Source organism: Arvicanthis niloticus, unplaced genomic scaffold (assembly GCF_011762505.2).
Source record: "Arvicanthis niloticus isolate mArvNil1 unplaced genomic scaffold, mArvNil1.pat.X pat_scaffold_237_arrow_ctg1, whole genome shotgun sequence".
NCBI lineage: Eukaryota > Metazoa > Chordata > Mammalia > Rodentia > Muridae > Arvicanthis > Arvicanthis niloticus.
This window is the reverse complement of record NW_023045905.1, coordinates 4,767-31,623: the sequence shown is the minus strand read 5'-3', so window position 1 is coordinate 31,623 and position 26,857 is coordinate 4,767. Positions and strand designations below refer to the sequence as shown.

The window sequence follows — 26,857 nt, the reverse complement described above, 5'->3', positions numbered from 1 at the left end:
CTCTCACACACACACACACACACACACACACACGTACACGCACGTACACACACATATACACACACTCATTGTATATGGGATCATTCTGTGAACAACTTATGTCCTGTTGTTTTTCTTTCTCTCCCTCTTTCTCCTCCCCCTCCTTTTTCGAGACATGGTCTCTGGGCTAGCCTTCAGCTCACAATCCTCCTGCCTCAGGTTCTCAGGTGCTGTGATGACAGGCATGCCTGGCCTCACCCAGGTTTTTTCTTCTTTATTCATCTTTCATGATCTCTTTCCCATGGCGTTAAGCGTTTTACGAACAGACTGCAGAATGTCTCGCCATGTAGACGTGCCACGATTCATGAAGCCCTCTTTATTGCACAGTCATGATTCACGCTGTTTCCTCTGGACCACAGAGGCCGACGCCTGCTCATCATAGCCTCTGCTTCCCTAGGAAAACGGGCTGGACTATGAAGCTTGCCTGGTGGCTCAGTGTGACGCCCTGGTGGATGCCCTGACTCGGCAGAAAGCCAAGCTGCTCACCAAGGTGACCAAAGAGAGGGAGCACAAGCTGAAGGTGAGAACCGGGCGACCTCTTTCTCCACCCCTATTATATTGTTGGCACCCAACAGAGGACTGCACTGCCTTAAGCTGTGAGTTGGCCCGTCCAGTTACACTCAGGAGGCAGGGGAGTCTCCAAAGCCTGCAGCTGCCTTTGCTGCCTACAAATCAGCCTGTCCTCTCCCATTTGCTCTGGACTCCTGGGTCTGTTGGCAGGATGGGAGGTTGGGGGATCTTTGCTCATCTTGCCTAATGCATGGGACAGTGACAGAAACAGTCTGGCCTGGCTCAGGTCTTCAGACTCTGATATCTCATGCACCCATAATCAGCAATCTGTGTGGCCAGGAACTGCCACAGGGACATTTTCACATTTCTGCCAAGGAACATTGAGTCCTGTTTTTTATCTGGCATTAAGTTCTTGGCTTGGGCAAAGGCTCAGAATGCTCTGAAGTGGTTCCAAGGAGCTCTGTGCTAAAGGCATCTAACTCAATTAGCAGACACTATTTTTTTTTTTCTTTTGGAGACGGTCTCGGGTTGCCCTTGCTGGCTTCAAACAGGTAGCCCAGGCTGGCCTCAGACAGGTAGCCTAGGCTGGCTCAAACTTGATATGTAGCTGAAACTTGAAACTCCTGCTTCCACCTCCTGAGTGCTGGGATTCTAGGCACATACCTACTGTTTGTGCTTCAGTTTATTTGGTGCTTCGGGCATGCTAGAAGAAGCACTTTACCAACTGAGCTACATCCCCATGTCAGAAAACACTATTTTAATGTATCTGTTTTTCTGAGGTAGGGTCTTGCTATGTAGTCTTTGGTGGCTGCAAACTATGAAACTCAATATTTATCCCAGCCTTCCTGAGTACCACACCTGGCTCATAAAGCAGCACTTTAAAGAGAAAAGGTTGTGGGCTGGAGAGATGGCTCAGCAGTTAAGAGCGCTGACTGCTCTTGCAGAGGTCCTGAGTTCAAATCCCAGCAACCACATGGTGGCTCAAAACCATCTGTAATGAGATATGATGCCCCCTTATGGGGTGTCTAAAGACAGCTATGCCGGAGGGAGAGGGGAAGGGAAGGGGAAGAAATTCTTGAGAGAGCTCAGGAAGCTTTGCTGTACTGGAAGTGGGCCTGGTAATTCCCCAGGGGATGACTATTAAACGCAGGAGCAGAGTAGAGTGGCAGCTGAGGGTGGGGTGGCTCAACACTGCCCTTTCAAGCTCAGGCACCCACTCAAGAGCTGTAGCTATAACCTGTAGCTATAACCCGACTGCTTTTTTTCACAAGTGGGCTCTTTCTCTCTCTCTCTCTCTCTCTCTCTCTCTCTCTCTCTCTCTCTCTCTCCACTGCAGATGGTTTGGGACCAGATCAATCACTGCACTCTCAAGCTACGCCAGTCCACGGGCCTGATGGAATACTGCCTGGAGGTGATCAAGGAGGATGACCCCTCTGGGTTCCTGCAGGTGAGCATCCCTGTGGGACAATCACAGACCATGTCTGCTCTCCCTGAACCAGCTCGTGCTCTAGGCTGTGTTCCTCCCTGGTTAGGACTTGAACCCCTTTAGCTTCTCCTTTGCTCTGTGAGGACAGAATGCCTAGGCTGTCATCATGGCTCTGACCTTCCCTAGAAGAAACCCTAATTCTGCATCAGACATAAAGGAGAAGTGGGCAGGCATTTTTAGAGTCTCTGGGGACTAAGTGCCATGCTTCAGTATTCTTCCCAGTGGTGGGAAAACGGTCCATGTCAGTGAGCTGGAAAGACTGCACAGAGAGGAGAGGGGCAGAATCCACTCTCCCACAGAGAGGGTGCAGCCTTGTTGGGGACATTGCTCCAGCATTTAGGCTAACTCGAGGACATGCATTCCTAGAAACATGACATATGTCTATCTACCTGTGGGAGAAGTGATGGGCCCCATCACTTAGTCTCCAGAAAAGCACATGAGGGCTGAAGAGATGGCTTAGCATTTAAGAATACTTGTTGCCCTTGCAGAAGGTCCGGGTTTGGGTCCTAGCATCCACATGGTGATACCCAGTGATCCTTAACTCCAGTCTGAGTTAAGGATCCATGCTCTTGTCTAATCTCCTTGGGCACTAGGCACATACTTGGCACACAGACATGTGTGCAGGCAAAGCATCCATACACATAAGAGAAAAGGTAAGTCTAAGAAGAAAAAGAAGAGGAGAAAGAGAAAAAGAAGCAGAAGATGCATAGCATCCTGGCTCTTTGGGGACATCTGTGAAGGTCTTGGAAGCAGGATTTTGCAGCAAGGGAAGGCAGAGCCATAGGCAAGGCAGGGACTCGCAGAGGAAGCTGCAGAATAGCTGGGAGGAGACACAGCAGGAAGACATGGGCCTCAGAACTTGGGGACATGGGAAGTTCTTCCTTCACATGCCAGAACAAATTGCTAGTGTGTCTCACTTTGCAAAGTGAGAAGCTCGGCCAGACAGATGTATGACAGATATGTTTGTATACCTGAAAAAACACCATGACTTCATAACAGAGCTTTCCAACCCTAACACACACACACACACACACACACACACACACACACACACACTAACATGCCTGTGTGGGTGAACTCTGGCTGAGACAACACAGCATGTCTAAGTGGTCAGGGGTCACTTAAGCTTGGTCATGGCTTGATGATGGTCCAGGCTCAGTCCACCTCCTCTTCCCTTCACTGAGCTATAGACAAAGCTGAGCCCTTCCCCACAAAGGCTGGCAGCTCTTCATCTGTGGACTCAACCCTTCTGTCTGTGCTCCCTTTAAGATCTCAGATGCCCTGATCAAGCGCGTGCAGACCTCACAGGAGCAGTGGGTCAAAGGTGCCCTGGAGCCCAAAGTATCTGCAGAATTTGACCTGACTCTGGACAGCGAGCCACTGCTGCAAGCCATCCACCAGCTAGATTTTGTCCAGATGAAATGTAAGGGTGAGCCATGATCGGACCTATTTAGTGGGGCTACCTCCCCAAGGGCCACACAGGCTAAGGGCAACTGGGTGGTGGTGACAGAGGCCAGTCACGCAGGATGGCAGAAGCAGGGATGAGGATCCTACGTCCTAACCAGGACAGGTGAGTGACAGCTAAACTCGAGCTGCCTTTTGTAGACCAAGGGTCAACGGAAGAAAGCAGAATGGACAGGGGTAGCATCCTCCTGTAATCTGAGCAAGAGGAGAAGAGGAAGAGGAGGAAGAAAAGGAGAGAGGGGAAAGGAGAAAAGTAATGGAGAGGAAGAGGAGGGAGAAAAGAAAAGGTAGGGGAGGAGGGAGGGGAGGGGGAAGGAGAGAAAGAAAGAGGAGGGGATGGGAGGAGGGAAGAGAAGGTGGGAGGAGAGGAGGGAGAGAGAGGAGGAGGGGTGGAGGAGAGAAGAAGAGGAGGGCAGGGAGGAGAGGAAGGAGGAGAGGGGAAGAGGGAAGAGGAGGAGGGAGGTCAGAAGGGAGGAGGAAGGAAGCAAATGATGAAGGGAAGAGGGCAAGAGAAGCTACAGGGAAGAACTTTGCAGGTGGCAGAAGGCAGGGCTGCCAGGGCCCCAAGGCAGGAACAAGCTTCTGTTCCAAGAACAGGAAAAGCAGGGTGGACAAGTGGAGGTCGGTGGGAGCTGGGTTCGGGGAGCTGACAGGGACCCACAGCCAAGGTCAGTGATACCCGAACAACAGCTTAGCTGATCCCAGAGCTTAGGACGGACGGACGGATGGACAAACCGACAGACCTGAGCTCCTGTCCTAGGCACCCTCTTCCCCAAGATGCCCAGGGCTCATTCAGAAGGGAAGGCAGGTAGTGCAGTGGGGGAGGGGATGACCATGTCGCTGAATTCAGGGCCATCCTGAGACTCACTCCCATTCAAGTTGCACCTGGGCAAGGTTTGAAAATTCTACCTGCCCAGGTGTAAATGAAACACAATCCTATGGAGCAGGTGCCTGGCGGGGGTGGGGGGTTGGGGGTTGGGGGGTGGGGGGGAGGGGCTTTGGCTGAGGAAGGTAGTCCTGGAAATTGGGGGCTCTGAGGCAAGAATCTTGGGGGTATAGGTCTGAATTTTAGGGTGTGGGAGGAATAAGCAGTGGCAAGGGTCTCCTTCAGCCAAGTAGAGGGAGGGATAGGCTGAAGCAGTTATATGCTCTTGACACAGACTCACCTTCCTGGGCATCAGCTAGCCCTGAAGAGACAATATGTTCATTCTGAGTGAAGATGAGACTTGCAGGTTTATAGACCAAGGTTTGGTTGGTTTTCCTTCTAAATCAGATCAGAGTGGCTCATGTCTCTGTTTAGACCCTCTTGAGCCTACGTAGAACTGGGATGTATATAGGTTCTCCTGTTTGGCTTTAGTGAGCTCAGAGCATGCCGGATTCAATTCCTCAGTCTATGGGTTAGCTACCCAGCCCTCTGAGGTCATGCCTGGTGCCATGGTCTAGTCCCCTGACCTTGCAAAGCTACCATCAAGGTTCCAACTCCCTGTGTACTTTGTTCCACCCTTCCTGTGACCTTTCTGTCACACCTGAGATGATCAACTTATACAAGATGAAAGATTTTTGGAGGTGTTAGTCTGTGATTGACCTGCCGCTTTGGTGAGGATGTTATGGCAGAGCCCATCCCCTCACGGAAGGAGAAAGAGGAAACAGCCAGGGTCTCACCGTCTCCTTCATGTGCACACCACCTATGTGACCATTAGTCCCCACCTCTTAAAGGCTTTACCATCTCCCTGTAGTGAGGTAGCAGGAACAAGCCTTTAACATGCAAATGTAGCTGCTTATATTCTAATGCTAATAGGATCCCCCAAAACTGTTTGCGGGAGAGGGTCTGCATGCAGCTTCTGGGAACCTGCCCCCAGTTAATTCTGATTGGTAAATAAAGATGCCAGCAGCCAGTAGCTGTGGGGGAGAGACAGAGGCATGATTTAGGGTTCCCAGTCTTGGGACCCAGAGGAAGAGGAGAGAGGAGACTCCATGCCTTAGGAGTGTTCATGGCAGAGGTTGACACCATGCCTTAGTAGCCTGTGCCAGAGGAGAGAAGATAGTGGCCACGGAAGCATAAGAACGTACAGAAGGGAGAAGCAGAGCCGCCATGTAAGGCGGCCAAGAGAACAGGGCCCAGAGGGCTGCTCAACTGGGTAAGGAGCAGCCAAGACGAAACATAGAAATTAGTAAGTAGTAACTCCGAGTTATCACCAGCAGGAGGTAGATTCTAACAGCATGGAGCTTAGGCAGTTGCCCGGCTGTTGTGCTGTTTAAGGCATATCAAAATATAAAGGGTGTGTGTGTGTGTGTGTGTGTGTGTGTGTGTCTTTCATCTAGGAACATAAGTGGTCTAAGGTGGGAAGGAACCCACAACATTATAGTAATACTATATATACACTGGCCTTTGAGGGGCAATAAATCTGAGCCAAGCACCTCCATTCCCAGATCAAGTGTGAGTTACAGGCTGACTCTCACTTGGTTTCCTGCCATCTGCCATCTGAGCCCACACAAGTGGCTGTACACAGGCAGTATGGACCATGCTGAAGTCACTTGGTGTGCCACAAGGCCCAGGGGCCAACCTCAGGGCTCTTGGTGGGAAGATGGAAAGGAGGACTTCCTCGGGGCACAGGTCCCAAGGGTTTGCATGGCTTGGGGTGGCCTGGGGCCTGCAGGAGGGCTTCTGTGTGCTGACCAGAGTGATCCCTGTCACAGTGCCACCTGTACCCCTGCTGCAGCTGGAGAAGTGCTGCACCCGGAACAACAGCGTCACCCTGGCCTGGAGGACTCCACCCTTCACCCACAGCCCTGCTGACGGCTACATCCTGGAGCTAGATGACGGTGATGGAGGGCAGTTCCGGGTGAGCTAGCTGTTGCCGGTCAGGGTTGCTTTCCACAGAGGCCTGAGCTGCTGTCCTAAGAGAGCACCTTGACTACAAAGACAAAAAGAGTCTGCCAGCCTAGGCTCTTGGGAGATAGCACTTCCTTGGGAGATAACGGTGGTTGTGGCCACAGCCTGAGGGAGAAGAGTCTGTGTGAGCTGGCAACTCAGAGAGAGCACCACCTACATGTGTACTCTTTGTACAGGCTAGCCCACACCACACCTTCCTACCACACAATTCTTTCCTGGGCTTTCTCACGTCACCTTTAACCCACACAATCCTTTGCTGGGGTTTCTTTTTTAAATCTGGCTTTCTGGCTCTGACACCAGGGTGGCTGGGCCGGTTTCCTGTCTTGGCAGCACATGGTTCTGCAGTAGAAGGTGGTCTCTGGGTTCTCCCAAAACATGGCAAGCTGCTGGTTCCAGAAGACACACGAAAAGGGACGCTAGACAGGTGTGGTGGCTCCTGCCTGGAATTCCAGCACTGAGAGGCTAAGCGTCTGAGGCCAGCCTGGGCTATAGAGTAACATCTTGTTAGAACAAGCCAATACATACTGGGACTTAGTAGGACAGAGGGAGCCTGGAAGTGAGTGGGGAATGAAGTAAAACCCTAGAAAGTGAAAATGAAGATCCAGTGCAGGGAAGCTCACTATCTTAGAGAACCAGAAGCCAGCAGAGGCAGGGTCACAGAGCAGAAGGTGCTGATCTCAGGGGCAGGAGGCATGGCAGGCGTTCCCTTGGCTTCTGGCCATCTGATGGTGGAGGCAGAGCACTTTCAGGGAACATCCTAGGATAGCTTCACCCCTGCAGCCCCATCCTCCTGGTACCCCTGAGACAGAGGGGCCAGCAATTCGAGAGGACTGTGCAAAGCCCAGGACCCAGGAGGGTAAGCAGCACAGGTTGGAACTTCTCTCATCGGGTCCTCCAGTTGGTGTGAAGGCACTTCTGCTCTTGATGTGTACCTCAGGGGAACTTCTGGAATCTCTGGGGCTGAGTGACTGTCCTTGCTCTTTCAGGAAGTGTACGTTGGCAAGGAGACGCTGTGCACCATTGACGGGCTTCACTTTAACAGCACCTACAATGCCAGAGTCAAAGCCTTCAACTCCTCAGGTGTTGGGCCCTACAGCAAGACTGTGGTCCTGCAGACCTCTGATGGTGAGCACTCCTCAGCAGTGCCATCCTGGGGATAGGGGCGGGGGGGGGGGGGGGAGAAGAAGCTAGCACCACCATTCAATGGTGCTTAAGATTTGTGTCCTTGGCCACCTCTTGTCTCCTCTTTGTGTTTCAATCTCCTGCTTACTAGGTGTGTGAATAGCCACTTCCTCTGTCACTTCTAACAGTGCCAGGATTGTTTTTTTGGGGAGGAGATAGTAGGAGTCAGAGCTCCAGGGAATGAACCTGGCTCTGGGGCCAATCGGCCTGTCTGTCTGTGCTCCTTAGCAAGCCTGGATCTATGGAAGGGAAACTGTAGAACGGGGGTGGGGGTGGGTGGGGGGGTGGGGAAATGCTTCTATTGCTGTGACAAAGACTATGACCAAAATCAACCTGGGGAGGAAAGGATTTATTTCATCTTACAACTCTTATCTCACACAACATCACCGACAGAAGTCAGGGCAGGAACTGAAACAGAGGCCATGGAGGGCTGCTCACTGGCTTGCTCCTCACTGCTTGCTCAGCCTGCTTTCTGATAGAACTCAGCACCACCTGCCTAGGAGAGGCACTGCCCACAGTGGACTGCTCCCCCCCCAATCAATCATGAGTCAGGACAATTCCCTCCTAGACTTGCCTATGGGCAAATCTTATAGAGGCATTTTCTGAATCTAGATCCCCTCCCAGATGTCTGTCAAGTTGACAAACACCAATCAGCACAAAGTGTGACTGTGTACATGTGAGTGTGTGAGTGCGTGTGTATCCCACATAGACCACCAGCCTCAATGAGTCGACTCTGATAGAAGTAAGTCTGTCAGTCTCCTTGGCTATACAGAAAAATTTAGGTTGTGTTGGGAGAAAGTTGGGGGGAGAAGCGGGGAGGAAATGGAGAGATTCTTGAGCCTGCTCTTTTGACCTTCTTCCTTTCCAGTGGCCTGGTTCACTTTTGACCCCAACTCTGGCCACCGGGACATCATCTTATCTAATGACAACCAGACAGCCACCTGCAGCAGCTACGATGACCGGGTGGTGCTAGGCACAGCTGCATTCTCCAAAGGTGTACACTACTGGGAGCTGCACGTGGACCGGTATGACAACCACCCGGACCCAGCCTTCGGGGTGGCCAGGGCCAGTGTGGTCAAGGACATGATGCTGGGCAAGGATGACAAGGCCTGGGCCATGTACGTGGACAACAACCGCAGCTGGTTCATGCACTGTAACTCCCACACCAACAGGTGCGTGCTCCCTGCCCTCCACGGATTCAGGGGTGGGGACAAGCATCTTGTAGACCCTTTGCTTGTCCCCAGATGTTGGGAAAGGAGCGGTTTCTAGGCACTTTGTTCTGTAGTGCCTAGGGAGGTTAGAGAAAGACTGGGAGAAGTCAACCATTTGCCTGTGGCATAACCGAAAGTACTTTGATGGGGTGGGGTGCAGTTCCGGAGCGGTAGCTCTCCACTCCCCTCCCCCCGGGCCCCAACTGGCCTCTCAGAGGCTTTCTGCTGAGAGCTTAATTTGTGGTTTTCTTACTGGTTTCGGTCCAGTTTTCCCTGCAACCATCGAGCTAAGCCCGAGTCACTGCACAGAGCTAATAGGATGCTTGTTTCCCACAGAGGGAGCAGAAGTCATTGGCACAGCTGCTGGTTTGCCTGGAATGACCCTGGCACTGCCCCCAGGGAGAGAGTAAAGAACCCCAGTCTCAAGGAGCTGACCTCACTGGGCTCCCCAGCAGGCTCGTTCTGCCCCCAGAGCTCCTCTGTTCTTGTTGCTCTTCCAAGCAGCTCTGACTGCTTTCTTTACAATGAGTAACCCAGCTTCTCTCCCAGGAAAGCCAGGTCTAGTTTGGCCAGGAACTTGCCTGAGGACCTACCTGACCACTGTCTTCTCACTGGTAATGTCCTCTGCTCCAAAGGATTATGGGAGGGGCAGCAGCTAGACTCTCAAGCTGGTCCATAGAACTTACCAGGCACTGCAGGTTAACCAAGTAAAATAATCTGGCCAGGTACTGCAGACTAAGTGATAAGGTCAGCCAGATGATGCAGGCCGACCAGGCGATATGGATTTACTTCTACCAGGTGACCTCTCTCCACCTCTACCCACAAAGGGTCCAAGACCACCCTGGCCTACCAGTTCCATGCCTGTGTGTTTGAGCAAGCCCAGTACGTAGACAGTCTGATGGCGGCAGTAATAACCTCAAGCATGCACTGGGTGCTTGTTACAGTAGGATGTGCGGATACCGAGCGCTCTCAAGTTTTACAAAAGCCCTGTTTCTGTTGCAGGCTATGAGGCAGGGTTAGACAGGCAGGACTTCACTCAGACATGGGGAGAATGAAAGGCACTGTGGGATTCAGAGGGGACCCAAATGGAGGACACCATGGTGGAAACCCCTCAATACCCAGGGCAGAAGCTGCCATAGTCCCCAAATACTCTGGAGCCCTTGCTAGCCAGCCCATTGGCTTCCCAATAAAGGACCATAAGAAACACAACGGCTAAAAGGCAGCAGAGGGAGGAGCTACATCTGTTTGCACTCCTCCAGTGTCTCTAATTCGGAGGAGGTGGGCGTGTAAAAGCTTCCTCAGAAGCCAGACCCTGCTCCCAGACTGACCTTGATCCTAGGGGGCGGGTTCATAAGAAAGCCGGCAGGTCAGACTTATTACTACTGCCACCTGGTGGCCGGCATTAGAATTGCACCAACTGCCCAGTGTGTTGGACGCTTTTTCACCTGGCCCTAAGGCAGGAACAGCATGCTTCTGGTCCGCCCACCAGGTCCTACTAAAAAATTTATGTCAGGATCACTTCTCACCTCTGCCCCTGGCTAAATTCCAAGCAGGGACTCAGTTTCCTCCCAGGCTGAGCAAGGTAATGTCAAGGGAGCCCTTAGTTAATGAAGGGAAAGTCTCTGAAGGGCACAGAAGGTGTAAGGCAGTCTTCCAGGTCCTTCACTTAAGGCTCCTCCCCACTCAAAGACAGATTTTTACCATCCCAGAAATGCCACAGTCCCGACATTGGTCAAGCATTCCAAAAACTAGAGCGGTCACCCGTGGAGTGCTATCTGAGACAGAGAACCTGATTCCCAGTTCTGCATGCCTCTCCAGCACACGCTGTCAGTTCCCTGGGATGGTTCTGGGCAAGGGAACTAAAGGGACATGTCCTTTCAAATGTCTCTGGGCCTTGGTATCTGCAGCTCCATCAGGCTCAGGATCATCACAGGACTACAAATGGAAAGATGACCACGTCTCTTCTGTGCCCTTGCTCGGTACCCTGTGGTTTCAGGGGGCATCCACTTAGCCATAATCCCATTCCCTGGTGTGTAAGTCTCAGATGCTGTGATAAGAAGGGGATGAGTAGCCTTGGCCCTTTAGGACTGCCTACTCTCGTGGCACACACACACACACACACACGCACACATGTGCACACACACTTGGAGGCTAGTTTTGAATGAAGGTGTTCTCAACATCCTCTGGGGTGTCCTGAGTTACTGTCACGCCATGATCTGGGTGTGGTGACAGGTTTTCCTGGCTTATCTTCCCAGGACCGAAGGCGGTGTATGCAAAGGGGCCACTGTGGGCGTGCTGCTAGACCTGAACAAGCACACTCTGACCTTCTTCATCAACGGGCAACAGCAGGGTCCCACGGCCTTCAGCCACGTGGACGGGGTCTTCATGCCTGCCCTCAGCCTCAACCGAAACGTGCAGGTACCCACAGAGTCACAGCTGCCCTGCCCAGACCCGGCCACTTCTCTGCTTCCTGAACAACGAGTACTGTAATGAGAACTGGCCACCTCGTTCATCAGATAGGCAGTCTGCCTGCTAGCCTCTGGGCATCGTGTGTGTTTGTGGTTGGGGGTCCTAAGTACCGTACTTACTTCCCCCGTGGTCACTTGGAGCAAACGGGCTCCGCGGGGCTCCTAGAAAGAGCAAGATCTCAGTGTCCCAGGGGAATGGATGGCACAGGCGCTCCTGACACGGGCCAGATTTTGCTTCTAACAGATTCCTTCTGTCCCTGGAGCTATCAAGGGACCTGTCATGCGTCTACTGCCCTGCAACTGGTCCCACAACAGTCCAGTGTTGGTTACTTGAAAGGAAGATTTGAGGGTCACAGTGTGAGTTGGAAGAGACAGCAGCAGGCAGAGACTGCAGAGACTGCGAGAAGCAGAACCTCTCTGCTGCTGGGCTCCGCGGCTCTAGCCAAGCAGGGAACCCAGCTGCTCATCACCGTAGCTCCCGTTATGAGGCAGGAAAGCACAAGGTGCCATGGGCCCTAGCAATGTGGGGAGAACAGATGAGTAAGAAAATCTGCAGCACGAGTTCTCCCGCACTTATTCGAGTTCTCCCGCACTTATTCGCGGTGCTGCCTCCGTGCTCTCCAGCCCTTTGTTCCTGCGCCTCTATCTCCTCCGTCTCAAGCCTCTTCCTCCTGTGTTGGGGGCGGGGCGTGCATACTGCGCAAGCTCTCTGCCACCGAGCCAACCCCTGCTGGTTTCATCTTTTCCAGGTCACCCTGCACACAGGACTGGAGGTGCCAACAAACCTAGGACGGCCAAAGCTATCAGGCAACTAGCCTGGTGGCTCCCGCTGCCTAGCTGGCCGCGATGGAGGACCTCACGGAGGACCAGGGCATAACAGAAAGTCCTGGGTGCCAGCAGCCAGCAGACATCTGAAGATACTTTCTAGGGGGAATTGAGAATGAACGAGATGCGAGCCACATGACCATACTGTGGCCACCTATGTCAGGAGTGGCCTTTCACCTCCATGCTACAGGGCTATGGCCCCTAGGGTGCACTCAAGACCGTGCTCCAGATGGACATCTTTTGTTTCCGGCTTATGTTTGAAAACTTTGTTTTCCTCTTAAGGTTTTTTTATTATTGTTGTTGTTTGTTTGTTTTTTGTTTTTTTCCCTGGAGGAAGAGAAGAAGGCAGACTTCGAGACTGGTATCCCAGGATGGATAGGCGCTGTGATGTTACTCCATGCCTGCGTGTAACCAACCAATTGCTAGGACTCTGCTCCTTCTGGAGTCCCAGACTGGCAGCTTGTTACCTCTGCAGGGAGAAACTGACCTCGAGCTTCTGGGATGTACAGTTTTCAATATACTGCGAACTAATTCGGAAGGGACATTAATCATTAATAATCTGCTAGGACCCTTCAGAAAAGCTTCCTTAGGGTCTGTATTATTACCCATGTGCTGTCGCTTGCTCTCTCTCTCTCTCTCTCTCTCTCTCACACACACACACACACACACACACACACACACACACACACACACAATTACATTTTATTCATCCAGTTCTTAGTTATGAACGGAAACACTGGAATCCAAGACAGTGACACATCTTTGCACAGTGGTTATTTTTTCTAGAATCTGCTTCCACAGAAATTGACGGACATATATCTGCACTGCCTTCCTAGGCTAGGCCTTGAGCACAGGAAGACCTTGCATCGCAGTGAGCCCTTATGGCTTCACCCAATGCCCTCTTTGAAGCATCAAGAACCTGAGAAGCGCCCCCTGGTGGTAACAGGGGCTGCTCTGTCACGATGAGACAGATGAGGCCCCAGAGAAAGGCTGAAACTAGATGGCGACACCCTACAACTTCTCTTTCCACATGAGCCAGGGTCCCCTGGGAAGCAGCTGAGTCTTCCTTCTCCCCAACAGCACTGCCCTTGCCTGGGAGCCCCACACAGAGTCATCCTGCCTTCAGGCCCTGTGTGCTCACTTCCTGTCTCCTGCAGTCTCCAGCTCTGCCTGGTAGCAACCTTGTTCAATCCCTTGGAAAAAATTCATTTCGTCGGGCGTTTCGTTTTACACAGAAAAAATGACTTGCCTGCCATCTGGGCTGTTTTTATCTGATGTACCTGCACGCCGACCCCAACTGTGCTTCCTCCTCAGACTCTGTGCTCAGGCCCTGCACCGGTTCCCAAGTACCCACTACTGGGCTGCACAGACCCGCCAGTCCTACCTCAAAATTCTTTCTCGTGGCCCCTCCCTTGTTTCCTCAAATACTCCGATGTCAACAGGAGCCGTTCAGCACTGCGCAGCCTCCACACTGGCCCCTGGAGCCATCTTCATGGCGCAGGGCCTCTCTAGACTCTCTTCCTGCTAAATGGTCTCCGGCTCACTGCTCCATCTAGAGTCCTCAGAGCAGCTACAGGACCCGGCCACCGTATCTTCCATTGCCCAGCAGCTTCGGTTGTCCCCTTCCTACAGCGCTGTTCACAGCCACAGCTCTGGAAGGGAGAGACAGGTACTTCAAAGGGAAGAACATGGAGGAGCCTCTGCCTTCCTGGACCCAGGAAGCCAAGGGTAGCCATAGTCAGGGGTGGTGGTGGTGGTCCAGGTATTTGGTTGTCTTGTGGAAGAGAGAAACCCGAAACCCTGGAGTAAGAACAGGTCAGAATGGCTGGCCACTGGGGATCTCTCAGAGTCTGGGCCAGTCACCTTCCTGGGGAGCAGGAGTCGCTTGAGCAGACCTGCACCTGTGGGTGGCTTTGGGGAGATAAGAAGGTGGCCATAATCCCAGGTGACTTTTGTTTTATTTTTTTTTGGTGCTGGAGAACCCAACCTTGGCCTTGCACATGTCAGGAAAGTGCTCTACCACTGAGCCACCAGCTCTTCAGGAGACCACTTTTCTTCCCTCTCCTCCCCCGTCCTCCTCCTCTTCCTTTTCTTCCTTCTCCCTCCTTCTCTCCTCTTCCTCCTCCTCCTCCTCTTCCTCCTCCATCCCCTCTTCCTCCTTTTTCTTCTTGTTTTGTTTGAGACATAAGTCTCACACTGTAGCCCAGGCTGGCCTGGAATTCACTATACAGCTCAGGCTAGCCTTGAACTCACAGCCGTCCTCCTGCCTCAGCCTCCTGAGTACTGGAATTACAGAGGTGAGCACCACACCCAATTCAGGTGACCTTTTTAAAGAGGTTCCCTGAAGTTGAGCAAGAGAGGACCAGCTTCCCCCCCCCCCCCCCAGCAGAGTAAGTGGGCAGGGCTAACTGTCTCCCTTTGCTCACTAGAGCCCAGAAGCAATATGCTGGTGCCAGCCCTGCACAGCTCTCCCCTGCCGCCTCTCCCCTTCCTTCTGCACAGGGCTCCTTTCAGGGACAAGAATGCAAAGAGGAGAGCAGGGTGGGGTAGTGCCTCACGCTTGGGGTTTGAGGCAATCAGGACAAATGGCAAGGCCCTGGAATTCCGAGTGGAGTGGCGGAGGGATCATAGGGTTCTATCACATGGAGCCCTTAGCAGCTGGCACTGAGGTGTCACTGCTGTATATAAATGATATCGGTATAAGGCCTTCCTTGGTGAGCCACTGTGGAGGAACTCGGGGTAAGTCTGTCAAATGTCTGCAAGAAAGAAACTCAGCTCTGGAGCCTATTCTCTGGGTGGGTCAGTGAATGCCAATCCCTCCTGAATGAATGTCCTTGACAAGTACCCACCCTCCACAGAGCACCTCTTAACTCACACCAGGACAGCCGCGTCCTCAGTGCAGGCTTTTCCTCCTCTGTCCTGACTGAGAACATAGTACCAACCTTGGCAGTCTCACACTCTATGTGATCCAGGCTGTTACCTTCAGATCTTTATGTGCTCTGTGGTTCCAAAATGTCCTTAGCTGCCCTGTAGCCCAAAGGAATCCAGAGCCAGGAAGCAATACGCTGATAGCAGAGTGAGCCCTGAAACATGGGAAGCCCTGTGAGAGATGGGAGTGGGGGGGTTGCCCACTTCACCGAGCCCTTTCTTTTGTTAAAGGTGCCCTAACCCCTCTCAGGTCAGGACCCGAGTGCGGTGACCACGTGCCCGTACCTTCCCCAGAGGCAGCATGTCAGCCTTCATTCTGTGAGTGAAAGGCTTGCTCCTTGACTGAGACATGATTCACTCTATGCAGGTGGTCTGGGTTTGCCTTTCACTAGGCTGTTACCGGTCCCTATGGCCTGTTGCAGAGATGAAGGGGGTGGATAAATCATTTGGGGATCTCAAAGAAGGACACCATCACAGGACTGTGAGAATGAACCCAGGGCTTTCTCTGGGGCCCGAGTGCTGGAGAGCATTAAGCACCCCTGGTCTCCACTTTCCAGATGCCAAGAGCACCTCCAGTTAGTGTGACAACCCCAAATACCTCAAGGCATCCAGATACCCCCTTGGGACTGACCTGGATCTGGATCGTGCCGATTCATTGGATGTTGACATTCATAGTGTTGGTGGGTACCCTTTCCTGCGTCACATAGGTCTGTCCCAAAGCCATTGGCCTAGTGTTAACCCAACCTAAGAATTCTTCACAGGTCTTCACAGGGCTCACATGTCTGCCAACCCCCACCTCCATCCTTGCAAAGGAGAACTTCCCTTTTCTTGGCCAAAGTTTACTGTCAGGAACAAGGACATCTTTAATGGATTTGGGGCCCTCAAGGAGTTAAAGAATTCTTACATATACCATTAAAAGACTTTCAAAGTCCACACTATTCCTGGGAACTCTGGTACCCCAGGAAAAGCAGGTTGTAACTGCCAGTCTGGTATGGGCTCCTGGCTGAAGGGGGTCCTGACAGCTGAGGGAAAGCGGCTTGAGGTATGACCAGAGACCAGAGTGTAGAGTATCTCTCACCACTTACCTCTTAAGCTGGCTTTGGTGTTGGCTCATGGCCTGCGTGGGATGAATCTCCTAACTGTTCTGTGCCTCAGTATCCCTACCTGCAAGAGGACTGGTCATACCAACCTACCTCCTTTCTGTATTGCGTGGATCACAGAACAGTCTCAACAATAAGGTCTAGCCTGGGTGATTGTTAGTGTCCTCTCAGCACGATATCTTCACCCAAGCTTCCTGTGACCAGGGCAGTATTTTTCACATTTCTGCCTGGCATTTCAGACAGTCCTCGTGACCACAGCAAGTACACTTCATTAGTGGAGAGCCTGGGTTAGTTAGAATAATGTTCCAGGGCCTTGGATGGTCCAAACCTGTCAGCAGCCTGCTCCTGAATGCTAAAGTCATCTGCATGTGGTTTCCCCTGAGCCAAGAACACATGTTAGCCAGCCCTTTGCCTCCTGTTCCTTCAGCTCTGGTCTCTAGGAATCCCCCTAGCTATGGCGTTTGACTTTTGTTTTCCAACAGTGGGGATGGCTTTGGAAGTCACCTGAGAGTGTTACCACACGCAGCTGAACTAGGCCCTCGAGGGGATGGCTGGTCACAAGTCAATTTTAGACAACTGCTGCCAGGATCTCCTGGCATAAGTTAAGAAGGGTGGGAGCCTTACCTTCTCCATGAACAGGGCTGAACTCAGTGGGAGGAGCTGGGACCCAGATCTAGGTGACATGTTTTCCTGGAGTGGTGATGCTCACTGGGAGCTCAGTCGTCAGCTCAACTCTGTGAAAGGTCCCAAAGTCGGAGGGCTAGAGGGGGGCCCTGGGCACCATTGGGCACAGCTGTGAGCAGAGGCTACACAGGCCCTGAGAAAGCTGCAGGAGCTACAGGAGTGGCCTGTGGTGGCCCTTCCAACTCAAAGCCCCAGGAGACTGGACTTCCTAAGCACCCCACTTTCTCAGCGCCAGCGGAGAGTGGGGTGCAGACGCAACAGAAAACGTGAATGCATGATATAGAATCGCTGCCTTTGCACTGCACGGCACTGAGCATGAACGGTGTGTGTACAATGTTGGCGAAGGAATTTAACAGAAACAGAAAGCTGTGTACTGTTGTTTGGCCCGTTTTCCCGACCTCTCCTTGCCTTCTCTCCCCACTCTCCCTACCGAATCGATTCTGTTCCCCAGTGGTTGGTATTTGATGGCAGCTCTTGGTCCTGTGGCTGTTTATGTCTCGCTGAAAACGCGGAGGGGCGGGTGGGCAGTGGTAATTAGGAAAGTAATTTTTTTCTAATTTTTGTAGAGCTATCCACAAGCGTTTGTATTTTTTGAATTGCAAACACCGTGTTTTCTGGTCCTTGGGGGTTGGTTGAACTTCCTGTATTACTTTTTGGAAAACTTGAGTTTTACCACATTCTTAAACAGATTTGAAATAAATTCTTTTGACACTGCCAACAACTGGAAGACAGATGTGCTCTGTGGTCTCTGGTGAGGGGCCACTTCTGAATTTCCACAGGCTGGCCCTGGCAGACTACTTGGTCAGCTCAAAAAAAACTCACAGTAAAGATATAGTTTCAAATTACAAAGCACCATTTTCCACAGTGAAATGATAGTTCCATTTAAAAATGCATATTTGTGTGTTTGTGTGTGCGTGTGTACACATGCACGTGCATATATGTAGAAGTTGTAGGTCACCTCAAGTGTTCTTCTGATGCTGTCCACTTTTCTTTTTTGAGATGGGTCCCTTTAAAAAATTTTTTTTCCAAGACAGGGTCTCTCTGTATAGCATTGGCTGTCTCGGAACTTGCTCTGTAGACTAGGCTGGCCCGGAACCCACAGAGATCTGCCTGCCTCTGCCTCCCAAGAGCTGGGATCAAAGATATGCACCACCACTGGCCAAGAGACAGGTTTGTTTGTTTGTTTGTTTGTTTGAATGGGTCTTGCTCTTGAAAATCCAGCTAGACTGGCTGGGCCACAAGCCCCAGGACTCTACCTGTCTCTGTCTACACACTGTTGGAATCCTCAGTGCACCCTGTTCTCCGTGTAGGCTCCATGGCTCACACGGAGGTCCTTATGCTTCCATGGCAAGCGCTACCACCTGAGGCAGCTCTCTCATCACAGACTCATTTTTACAGAAATCAAGAAGACTGGGGATATCTAAGAGTCCTGATAGGGTTATGCCAGGTACAGTGGTACACTTGTAATATCATTACTTGAGCAGGCTCAAGACCAGCCTGTTCTAGATGGTGACACCCAGTCTTGGAAACAAGAGATAAATCCATGAAGACCTGACCTGGGCTCCAGAACAGCTCTGAGAAAGCATTCCAAGATGAGCATCAGGGATAACACATGTCCTTCAGCGGTGTGGCCTGGAGCATCACATCTGCCCGGGATGTCCTTCCTTGTGCTGTGATATTTTAAATTTTTACTTTTTTGAGACAGGGACTCACTGTGTAACCCTTGATGGTCTGGAATCCCCTATGTACACTAGACTGACTTTGAACTCAATGGAGATCTGTCTGCCTTGGCCTCGTGAGTGCTGGGATTAAAGGCCTGTACCACCTTTAAGTAGCTCTCTTCTGTCCAATTGTTCCTAAGACTAGTGAATGAGGCTTAGTAGGTGGGGTGGGGTGGCTGTAGGTTGTGTTTTGGGGGAGGCAAGCTCTCAAGGGAGGGAAGGTTGGAGCTTATTTCCCAGGAGTGGTCTTGGAAGGAAGCAGGACCCAACAAGGGAGTTATTAAGACCCAATAAAAAGCTGAGCACAGTGGCTTATTCCTGTAATTTTATCACTCAGGAGGCTGAGGAAGAGGTTCACTGTGAGTTTGAGGCCAGCCTGAGCTATCTAGTAAAACCCAGGCCATCTTTAGCTACAGAGTGAGAAACTCGGTCTCAAAAACAAAACAAAACAAAACAAAACAAAACAAAACAAAACAAACAAACAAACAAAAACCCAAACCCAAAGCAAAACAGAAAGGCATAACAGAGCCCTGCCTTTCTCATCCACCCCTGGCTCTCTGAAGACTGCGGGTCCCTGTGGCTCTTCCCGGCTCTCCAAGGTTTGGACAGTCCAGCTCTGTCCTGACTCCCCATGTTATTCCAGCTGCCCGCTGACATGTCGGTCTCTGTGGTCCTCATGTTCACCATGAGACTTCAGTGCCCAGCATGAACCCCGAGGGTGAAGCACAAATTAATAACTGAGTGAGTCTGTGAAGACCGGGCCAGAGTTGCCGCCCCTGTGAAACCTGCTCAGACACTTGCAGCTGAGCATGATGGAGAAGAGACACATAGCAAGCTTTGACATTATGATTACTGAGCTTACTTGGGAAATATTAGGTTATGTGAGAGTAGGAAGACAGAATGAGGGGCTGGAGAGATGGCTCAGCAGTTAAGAATGCTGGCTGCTCTTCCAGAGGACCCAGGTTCAAATCCCAGCCAAACATGGCAGCTCACAGATGTCTCTAACTCCAGCTCCAGGGGTTCTGACACCCTCACACAGATATGCATGCAGGCAAAACAGCAATGCATTTTCAAATGAAATGTGACTTATTATAAAATAGATTTAAAAAAAGAAATCAGGCAGGGCAGTAGTGGCGCAGGCCTTTAATCCCAGCACTTGGGAGGCAGAGGCAGGCAGATTTCTGAGTTTGAGACCAGCCTGGTCTACAGAGTGAGTTCCAGGACAGCCAGGGCTACACAGAGAAACCCTGTCCCGAAAAACAAAACAAAAAAACAAACAAACAAACAAAAAAAAAACAAAAAAAAAAGAAGAAGAAGAAGAAGGAGGAGGAGGAGGAGGAGGAGGAGGAGGAGGAGGAGGAGGAGGAGGAGGAGGAGGGAAACTGTCTGAGCTGAGACAGCTCAGCAAATGGGAACCACTGGTTTCTACTCTGTGAACCTGCTCACTCCTCCTTGTTTCTGGAAAGGGTCACACATAGTCTTTTGAGAACTGGCCACCACCAATGCCCACATAGATAGCAAGTTGTTTGCCAACAGTCAAACTATCTTAACCAGAAACTTGCAAATTGTAGCTTCTGTAAAACCTGTTTAGTTTTAGGGAAAATCTCTTTGGGGTGGGGATTAAAAAGACCACCCCAAGATAATCACAACGGCCAACCCTACATAAATCTTGACTTTCTGACTGAAGCTGGAACTGTCTGAGCAATGGCCAACAAACTCAGTGTCTGTCAGGACTGCCTATGTCTTACTTACATGTGTCCACATAGTCACAGTGACTACTAGCCCTGCACATGGGGACACTGGTCATGGCTACATGCCTTCTGACTAATAAGAGGTGACCAGGAAGGGGCTGTGGTGATAGCTCAGGCAGTGTGCATACTGTGCAAGCATGAGAACCATACTTCTAGTCCTTAAGACTCACATTTAAAAACGTGATGGGGCAGCCACTTGGAGAGCTTGTTTAACCTGCCCGCTTTTCTGAGTTCTAACTCAAGAAGTGTGATACCAGTCAAAATCCTAAGCATGCTAAAACCCTCTGGGCTTTCTTACCTCTGAAGGACCGGCTACCCTGCCCCATGGGGCTGTTTGCTGACCTCTATTATTGAATCTGCCTGCTTTCTGGGACCCTAACTCAAAAGGCATGGCTCCCTCTCCTCATCCACTGCCCTGCTTCCAGCAGCCGCCAAGACTTTCAGTTTGCCTGTCCTACTGGTTTTCCTTTTAATAAACTGATCTTCAAGCTGAAGAAGGAATAGAAGCAACTGGCCAGAGCTTGAATGCTCACGATGGAGAGACACAGGTAGGGCCCCGGGGCTCACTAGCTCGCCAGCCTACCCTACTTCCTCAGCTCCAGGCCACTGTGAGGCAATCTCAAAATGCAAGGTGGGGAACTGGAGAGAGCTCAGCAGTGAAAGAGCACTGGTCACTTGGAGTCCCAGCACCCACATGGTGGCTCACAACCATCTGTGCTTCCAGTTTCATGGGCTTCATCACCCTCCTCTGCCCTCCCTGGACACCAAGCATGCAAGTAGTACACAGACATCCGTGGCAGGTAGAAACACCTATACACAAACTTAAAACCAAACAGCAAGGTAGATAGCACCTAGGGAATGGCAGCTGTGGCTATCCTCCAAGTCTCCACACGTGCACGTGTGCACAAATGTGAACATACGTATGCACATACACGAACATGCAAAGATGGCCATGAGTTGGTATGGTGTAGGATACAAGAGCACTGTGGAGGGGTTTGTTATTCAAGGTTATGGTGGGCACAAAAGCTTTCTGTCTTAGTTAGGGTTTTACTGCTGTGAACAGACACCATGACCAAGGCAACTCTTATAAAAGGACAGCATTTAATTGGGGCTGGCTTACAGGTTCAGCCCATTATCATCAAGATGGAAGCATGGCAACATCCAGGCAGGCAGCTGAGAGTTCTACATCTTCATCTGAAGGCTGCTGTCAGAATACTGGCTTCCAGGCAGCTAGGCTGAGGGTCTTATAGCCCACACCCACAGTGACACACCTATTCCAACAAGGCCACACCTTCTACAAGTGCCACTCCCTGGGCCAAGCGTATACAAATCATAACTGTGGAGTATGACCAGTATTATGGGGTAGTATAATAGGATACAAGAGTGGTGTGGATTCCAAAAAATACCTAAGCTGAGGAGATAGGTGGATTATGCAGAGCAGAAGGGAGAAGTCATAGCAGTTAGAGGTAGTCACATGACTTGCAGCAAGCACTGGGGCCATGTGCTGCTCTAGCTGTGGGAGTGTGACAGGTGGAGTCAGGGTAATGTCAGCTTCCCATCAGTCTGAGAATTCAGTATCAGTGCTTCTTTGCCAATCCAAGTCAGTGATGGCTGAGACAGCGTTATCTAAGGGCGCCTGGCCACTTTCTGGGGGCTCAGTCAGGACTCAGGCTGTAGTCCTTTCCTGGTCACAGGGAGTTTCCTGTGCAGGCCACTTCCCTCTCAGCAAGCCCTGCCTGTGTCATGTGTCCTGCATAGCTGCATGGGCCAAACCCGGAGGTGACTGAAGCCAGGGCCTGTAGTGTGGCTAGAGCAAGAACTCAGGCCGGACCCTGTTTCCGTTAGGACAGCTTTCCCACAGAGCAGCACTTCTCCACGTTCCTAACGCTGTGACCCTTTAATACAGATCCTCATGGTGTGATGACCCCCAACCACAAAATTATTGCATTGCTATTTCCTAACTGTAATTTTCCCACTGTTATAAACTGCACTGTGAATATCTGATAAGCGCTACCTCGGGCTGTGGGCCGCTGCTGCAGCTGACTTTGCTGGGGGCCTCATCAGGATCTTCATCCAGGGCACTGACTCACGCTTAACCCTCTACTCAGAACACAGAGCTGTTTGTTTGTGGATCATTTTGTCCTATGAAATGTTTTTCGAATACTTGGTGGTCAGTACACTGAGCCTTAAGTATTTACACAGTAGGCTTCTCTGCCTTTCTTAAGGGTTGAGCACAAATACTTACACAATATATTAAAAAAACCAAAGCTAGTTATTTATACTGGGACACTGGCCAAGCTGTCAGTCCTCAGCTGTCTAAGCCTGGATGTCTCCTGGCGGTGGCCGTCTCATGGTGGTGGTACTCGTTGTCCACCAGGCTCTCCTTGAGAAGATGGAGTCTGCTGGTGCAGACCTTCCATAGCTCTTCTCGTGCCCTGAGATCTCTCCCCAGTGCTGTCCTGTTAAGATCTTCTAAGTTGGGCTGGTGGGGGTGGGGGTGAGCAGGTGAAGGTACTTGCTGCCAAGTCTGACACCCAAATTCAATTCCTGAGACTGGAAGGCTGGGAGAACCAGACCCTGTGACTTCTACACAAACACTGTGGCCCATGTGCCCTTACTTACAAATAAATAAGCTTAAAAAAAAAAAAAAATCATAGGCTGGAGAGATGGCTCAGCAGTTAAGAGCACTGACTGCTCTTGCAGAGGTCCTGAGTTCAATTCCCAGCAACCACATGGTGGCTCACAACCATCGGTAATCTGATCTGATGCCCTCTTCTGGTGTGTCTGAAGACTGAAGACAGCTGCAGTGTCGCACCTCCCCCTGCACCCCCCCTGCTAGATCAGCAAGGAAGACTCGACAAACAGGATCCTTCTCAACAGCCTTTATTGTAGAAGCACTCTTTTAGATTTCTGGGAGAGACCTCGAATGCCCAGAACGGGCTGCTTATATACCCCCAGCCCTGGGGGGAGATAAGCACATGGAGGTGCACAATTGGTCCATTTGCAGTGCTTCATTAGCATACACATCAGCATACCCCGCCCAGGAGGGGGTGATTGGTCAGGTTCGTGGTACCCTAGTGGTACCTCACTTGCATGCCCCGTTTGGGAGGGGCTGGAGCCAAATTCCAAAGTGTTCAGTGTTCAGTCACCGTCAGATCTCTGGCGCTGTTTTAGTCAGCCGTCAGATCGGCGGCTTACACTGCAGTGCACTCATAGAAATAAAAAATAAATAAATCTTTAAAAAAAAAAAAAAAAAAAAGAAAGAAAGAAAAAAATCATTTAAAATTACCCAGCACATTGGATTCCATCTGGTGAGGTATTTGATGCTCTCAGTGTCCTGACAATGTCCTAACAGCCATCACAGCTTGACAGTTTTCAGGCCTGTGCTGCATTGCTTGCCAGACAAGGAACTCCCAGGGTGAGGAATGCCAGAATTGTCCCTGTCACTGGACACTTTCCTTTAATGCACCTCAGGAGATGCATCTGAGAAGATGCTGACATCCAGGCAGTGGTAACGTCACTATAAAATGGCCTTGTTAGATTACAGCTCCAAGTAGGTGTGAAGAACCAGTTAGAACTGCCTGTGTGTTACTTAACAGCCAGTCATTCACACTACAGAGGTGCATTTTTAGAAATTCTTACAAAGTGGATTTACAATGTGGCAGGCTGACAACAGATTGCTTTGCCACAGAACCAATGGATAACAAGTGTGCTTCGTGTCTTCATGAGCCAAAAGACACTTCAGCATAATTCACAGACACTAAGAGTCAGTAAAATTATAAAAAAGTGGAGTGTGACCAGTGTGCCGACACCAGCAACCAGCAACCTGCAATAGGAGGGAAGTCCGGGGAACAGCCCAGCCCTCAGCAGGGTTGCTGCCGGCTGTATGCACAGGTATGTGTATGCATTCACCTGTGTAGCATGAGGGAGGGGAGCCCAGCCCTCAGCAGGGTTGCTGCCTGCCCACAGACTCACTGCTCAAATGAGAAAGACCCTGTGGAATAAGAAAGGGTAGCCACAGGGTTAGGGGTCCTGTGTCCCACGCTGCCACTGTTCCTGCTTCTCTCTGGAGCTGACAGAGACTTCATTTAGCTACCCTGGAAGAGTTGATTTTCTTGATATCAGTGGGGCTTAGAATCAGTGTCCCATTTCTGAATTTTCCAACTTGTCCAGCCCGTCCACTTGACAAAATGCTGGGAGCCGACTTCTTGGATCTCCTGTGTTGAAAGGGAGAGAAAGATGCCAAGCAGTTAGAGCAAAAAGCAGGGCTACAGCCACTTCAGGAAGGTGTGGAACACTGTATCCAGGGTGACCTTTTCTCTCCACTCCATTCCTGACAGACGTCACCACACTGAAATGACCCCTGGCTCACCCCCGCAGTGTTCTCAAGCTCCTCTGTGGCCTCTCTACAGGACTCACCTGTCCTTCTGTCACTGAGGGACCCAGTGCTGCCACCACTCACCTGTCCTCCTGTGCTCTCCCTTTCCTCTTCTTTCTCCTGAAAATGTCTGTCTCCCGTGCCTGCATTATAATTTAAGATAGTATGTCAGTAATGGATAGTGAATACTCAAAAATATAGCAATGGGCTTGTGACAAAAAGCCATATGAATGCCATGTATTTAAAACATCTTCAAGTTGGTATATTAAACATAAACCAGGGGCTGGAGAGATGGCTTACCAGTTAAGAGCACTGGCTGCTCTTCTAGAGGTCCTGAGTTCAACTCCCAGCAACCAAAATGGTGGCTCACAACATCTATAACTGTATTCCCATGGGATGTGATGCTTTTTTTTTTTTTGTCTGATACCCTCTTTTGTCGTGCAGATTTATATACAAATATAGCACTCACATACATAAAATACATACATTAAAAAAAAAAAGCATCAACCACAAAGTTTCACCTTCAACCCCGTGACAGGGTCTGGTGGAGAATACAGGTGACTCTACTCAGAAGGCAGAGGCATGAGACTGATAATTCTAAGCCAGTCTGGGCTACATAGTGAGACTCTTTCACAAAAACCCAAGGACTTGGTTGTAGCTTCCCTCACTGCCATGACCTGTGGAGGACAGGGCTTCCTTGGGGCAACAGCTCGGCACCAACTGACAGACACTGTGGCAATGCCAATGCCACTGCCTCAAGGTCAGCCTTGCCTTACCCATGACCAGGCCAGATGCCTCTGCTGGCCGGATGAAGCTTGGCTGAGATAACCTGAGTGGGGAGGTCACCTATGGGGCAATGCTGGTGTCCTGACTGCTGGGCGAGCTGTGAGGGAGCACCAGCAGGCAGCCAGACCTGAGGCAGTCGGACCACACCTACCGTTCTCTCTTCTTCTTCTGCTGCGGTCTTCTTCTCTTTGATTTGTTTCTGCAAAAACCTTGTAGTTCACGTAAGTATTTTTGGGAGGCTGAAAAGAAGGAATAAAGACATCATCAGCTTCTATTCAGCAGTAATAAAAGAGCAGTCCCAGGGCCCCTGGGCTGTCCCTTTCCCTAGGCCTGGCCACAGCGGCAGCCTCTCACCTTAGCGCCCAGCATGACAGCCCGCTCCCGTTCCAGGACTCTTTCCTTTCCTTTGCCATAGCCTGTGATCCCAAAGCGGTGCACTTCCAGCCGAGCCTGTGGGTGCACAGGTCAGACGCAGTGTGTCAGCTGTTCCCACACAGCCACTCAGCCACACTGGCCCCACAGAGCTGCTGTGTCTGAGGAAACCACCAGGCTCTTGAACTGCTGTGTCTGTCTGTCTGTCTCTCTCTCTCTCTCTGTCTCTCTCTCAGTGCGGCCTCCTTGTTCACCCTCATAGCTGGGATTCAGGTGGCACCCTGTACTCTGACTGGATGCTCTCTACCGGTCCATGCTGCCCACAGCAGGTCAGATGCAACTGTTTTCGGAAGTGGCGGTTAGCAGTGCCCAGTCTCAGGGGCTGACTCCCTCCTGCCCTTTTCTCAGACATCTTAGAAACCTGGGGTCCCGTGGACACCCTGGTGCTGGGAAATGACTAGCACTCAGTCACATGGCCACTGCAACACTAGGTCTGCCATTCCCCTGGCCTGGAGGCAGGACTTTGCAGAAAGCAGAGCTGCATTAAAGCTGTCAGTTCACAATCAACTCTATGAAGCCTTAAGGAGGAACTAAAAGCTACCGCAAATGCTTACCTTTTCTAGGTTAAACTCTTGAATACCCACATCTTTCTCAAGGACCTTTGTTTTATTCTGCAAAGAAACAAATTCACATTAGAAACTACCAATTAGCTAGGTACAGCAGCACACACCTGTAATCCCAGGGGAAAAGAGGCAGGGAAGTGGCTACTCCTTTGAGGCCAGTCTGGGCTACACCATGAAACCTTGTCTCAAAACAAACAACCCAACAATTATTATCTATGTGTATAAAGTAAAGATCAAAAACAAAACACCCATTCCCTCAAAGAACAAAACAGAAAATATCAAGTATTGTCGAAGATGCTGAGAAATACTAAATGGGGCAGCTGCAATGGACAAAGTGAGTCACCTCCTCAGAACAGAGAGACCAAGTATGCATACAACTATGTTGCTCCACCCTGCCAGGGGCTTGCAAAGGTATCTGTACACCAATGCTCACAAC

At 50.9% G+C, this 26,857-nt stretch overlaps 1 protein-coding gene and 1 pseudogene across 3 annotated transcripts in view; one reads left to right on the top strand and one right to left on the bottom strand.

Annotated features, from left to right (window-relative positions):
* Positions 1–18,621, top strand: part of LOC117701812 (tripartite motif-containing protein 67) — a 46,287-nt gene extending 27,666 nt beyond the window's left edge. The window contains exons 3-10 of one of the 2 annotated variants that reach the window (XM_034493238.2): positions 437–559; positions 1,886–1,996; positions 3,305–3,464; positions 6,197–6,342; positions 7,379–7,517; positions 8,443–8,746; positions 11,041–11,203; positions 12,003–18,621. In XM_034493238.2, coding sequence (XP_034349129.1) covers positions 437–559; positions 1,886–1,996; positions 3,305–3,464; positions 6,197–6,342; positions 7,379–7,517; positions 8,443–8,746; positions 11,041–11,203; positions 12,003–12,068 — 1,212 coding nt within the window. In that variant the 3' untranslated portion in view covers positions 12,069–18,621. The remainder of the gene's footprint in view (positions 1–436; positions 560–1,885; positions 1,997–3,304; positions 3,465–6,196; positions 6,343–7,378; positions 7,518–8,442; positions 8,747–11,040; positions 11,204–12,002) is intronic. The other variant, XM_034493239.2, reaches the window with a different exon arrangement.
* Positions 18,622–23,129: 4,508 nt separating this feature from the next.
* Positions 23,130–26,475, bottom strand: LOC117701813 (40S small subunit processome assembly factor 1-like; annotated as a pseudogene). Its single transcript, XR_013070262.1, has 5 exons — positions 26,413–26,475; positions 25,781–25,876; positions 25,578–25,665; positions 24,725–24,783; positions 23,130–24,479 (listed from the first exon to the last, which is right to left on the bottom strand). The product of XR_013070262.1 is annotated as a 40S small subunit processome assembly factor 1-like (transcript).
* Positions 26,476–26,857: the final 382 nt, after the last annotated feature.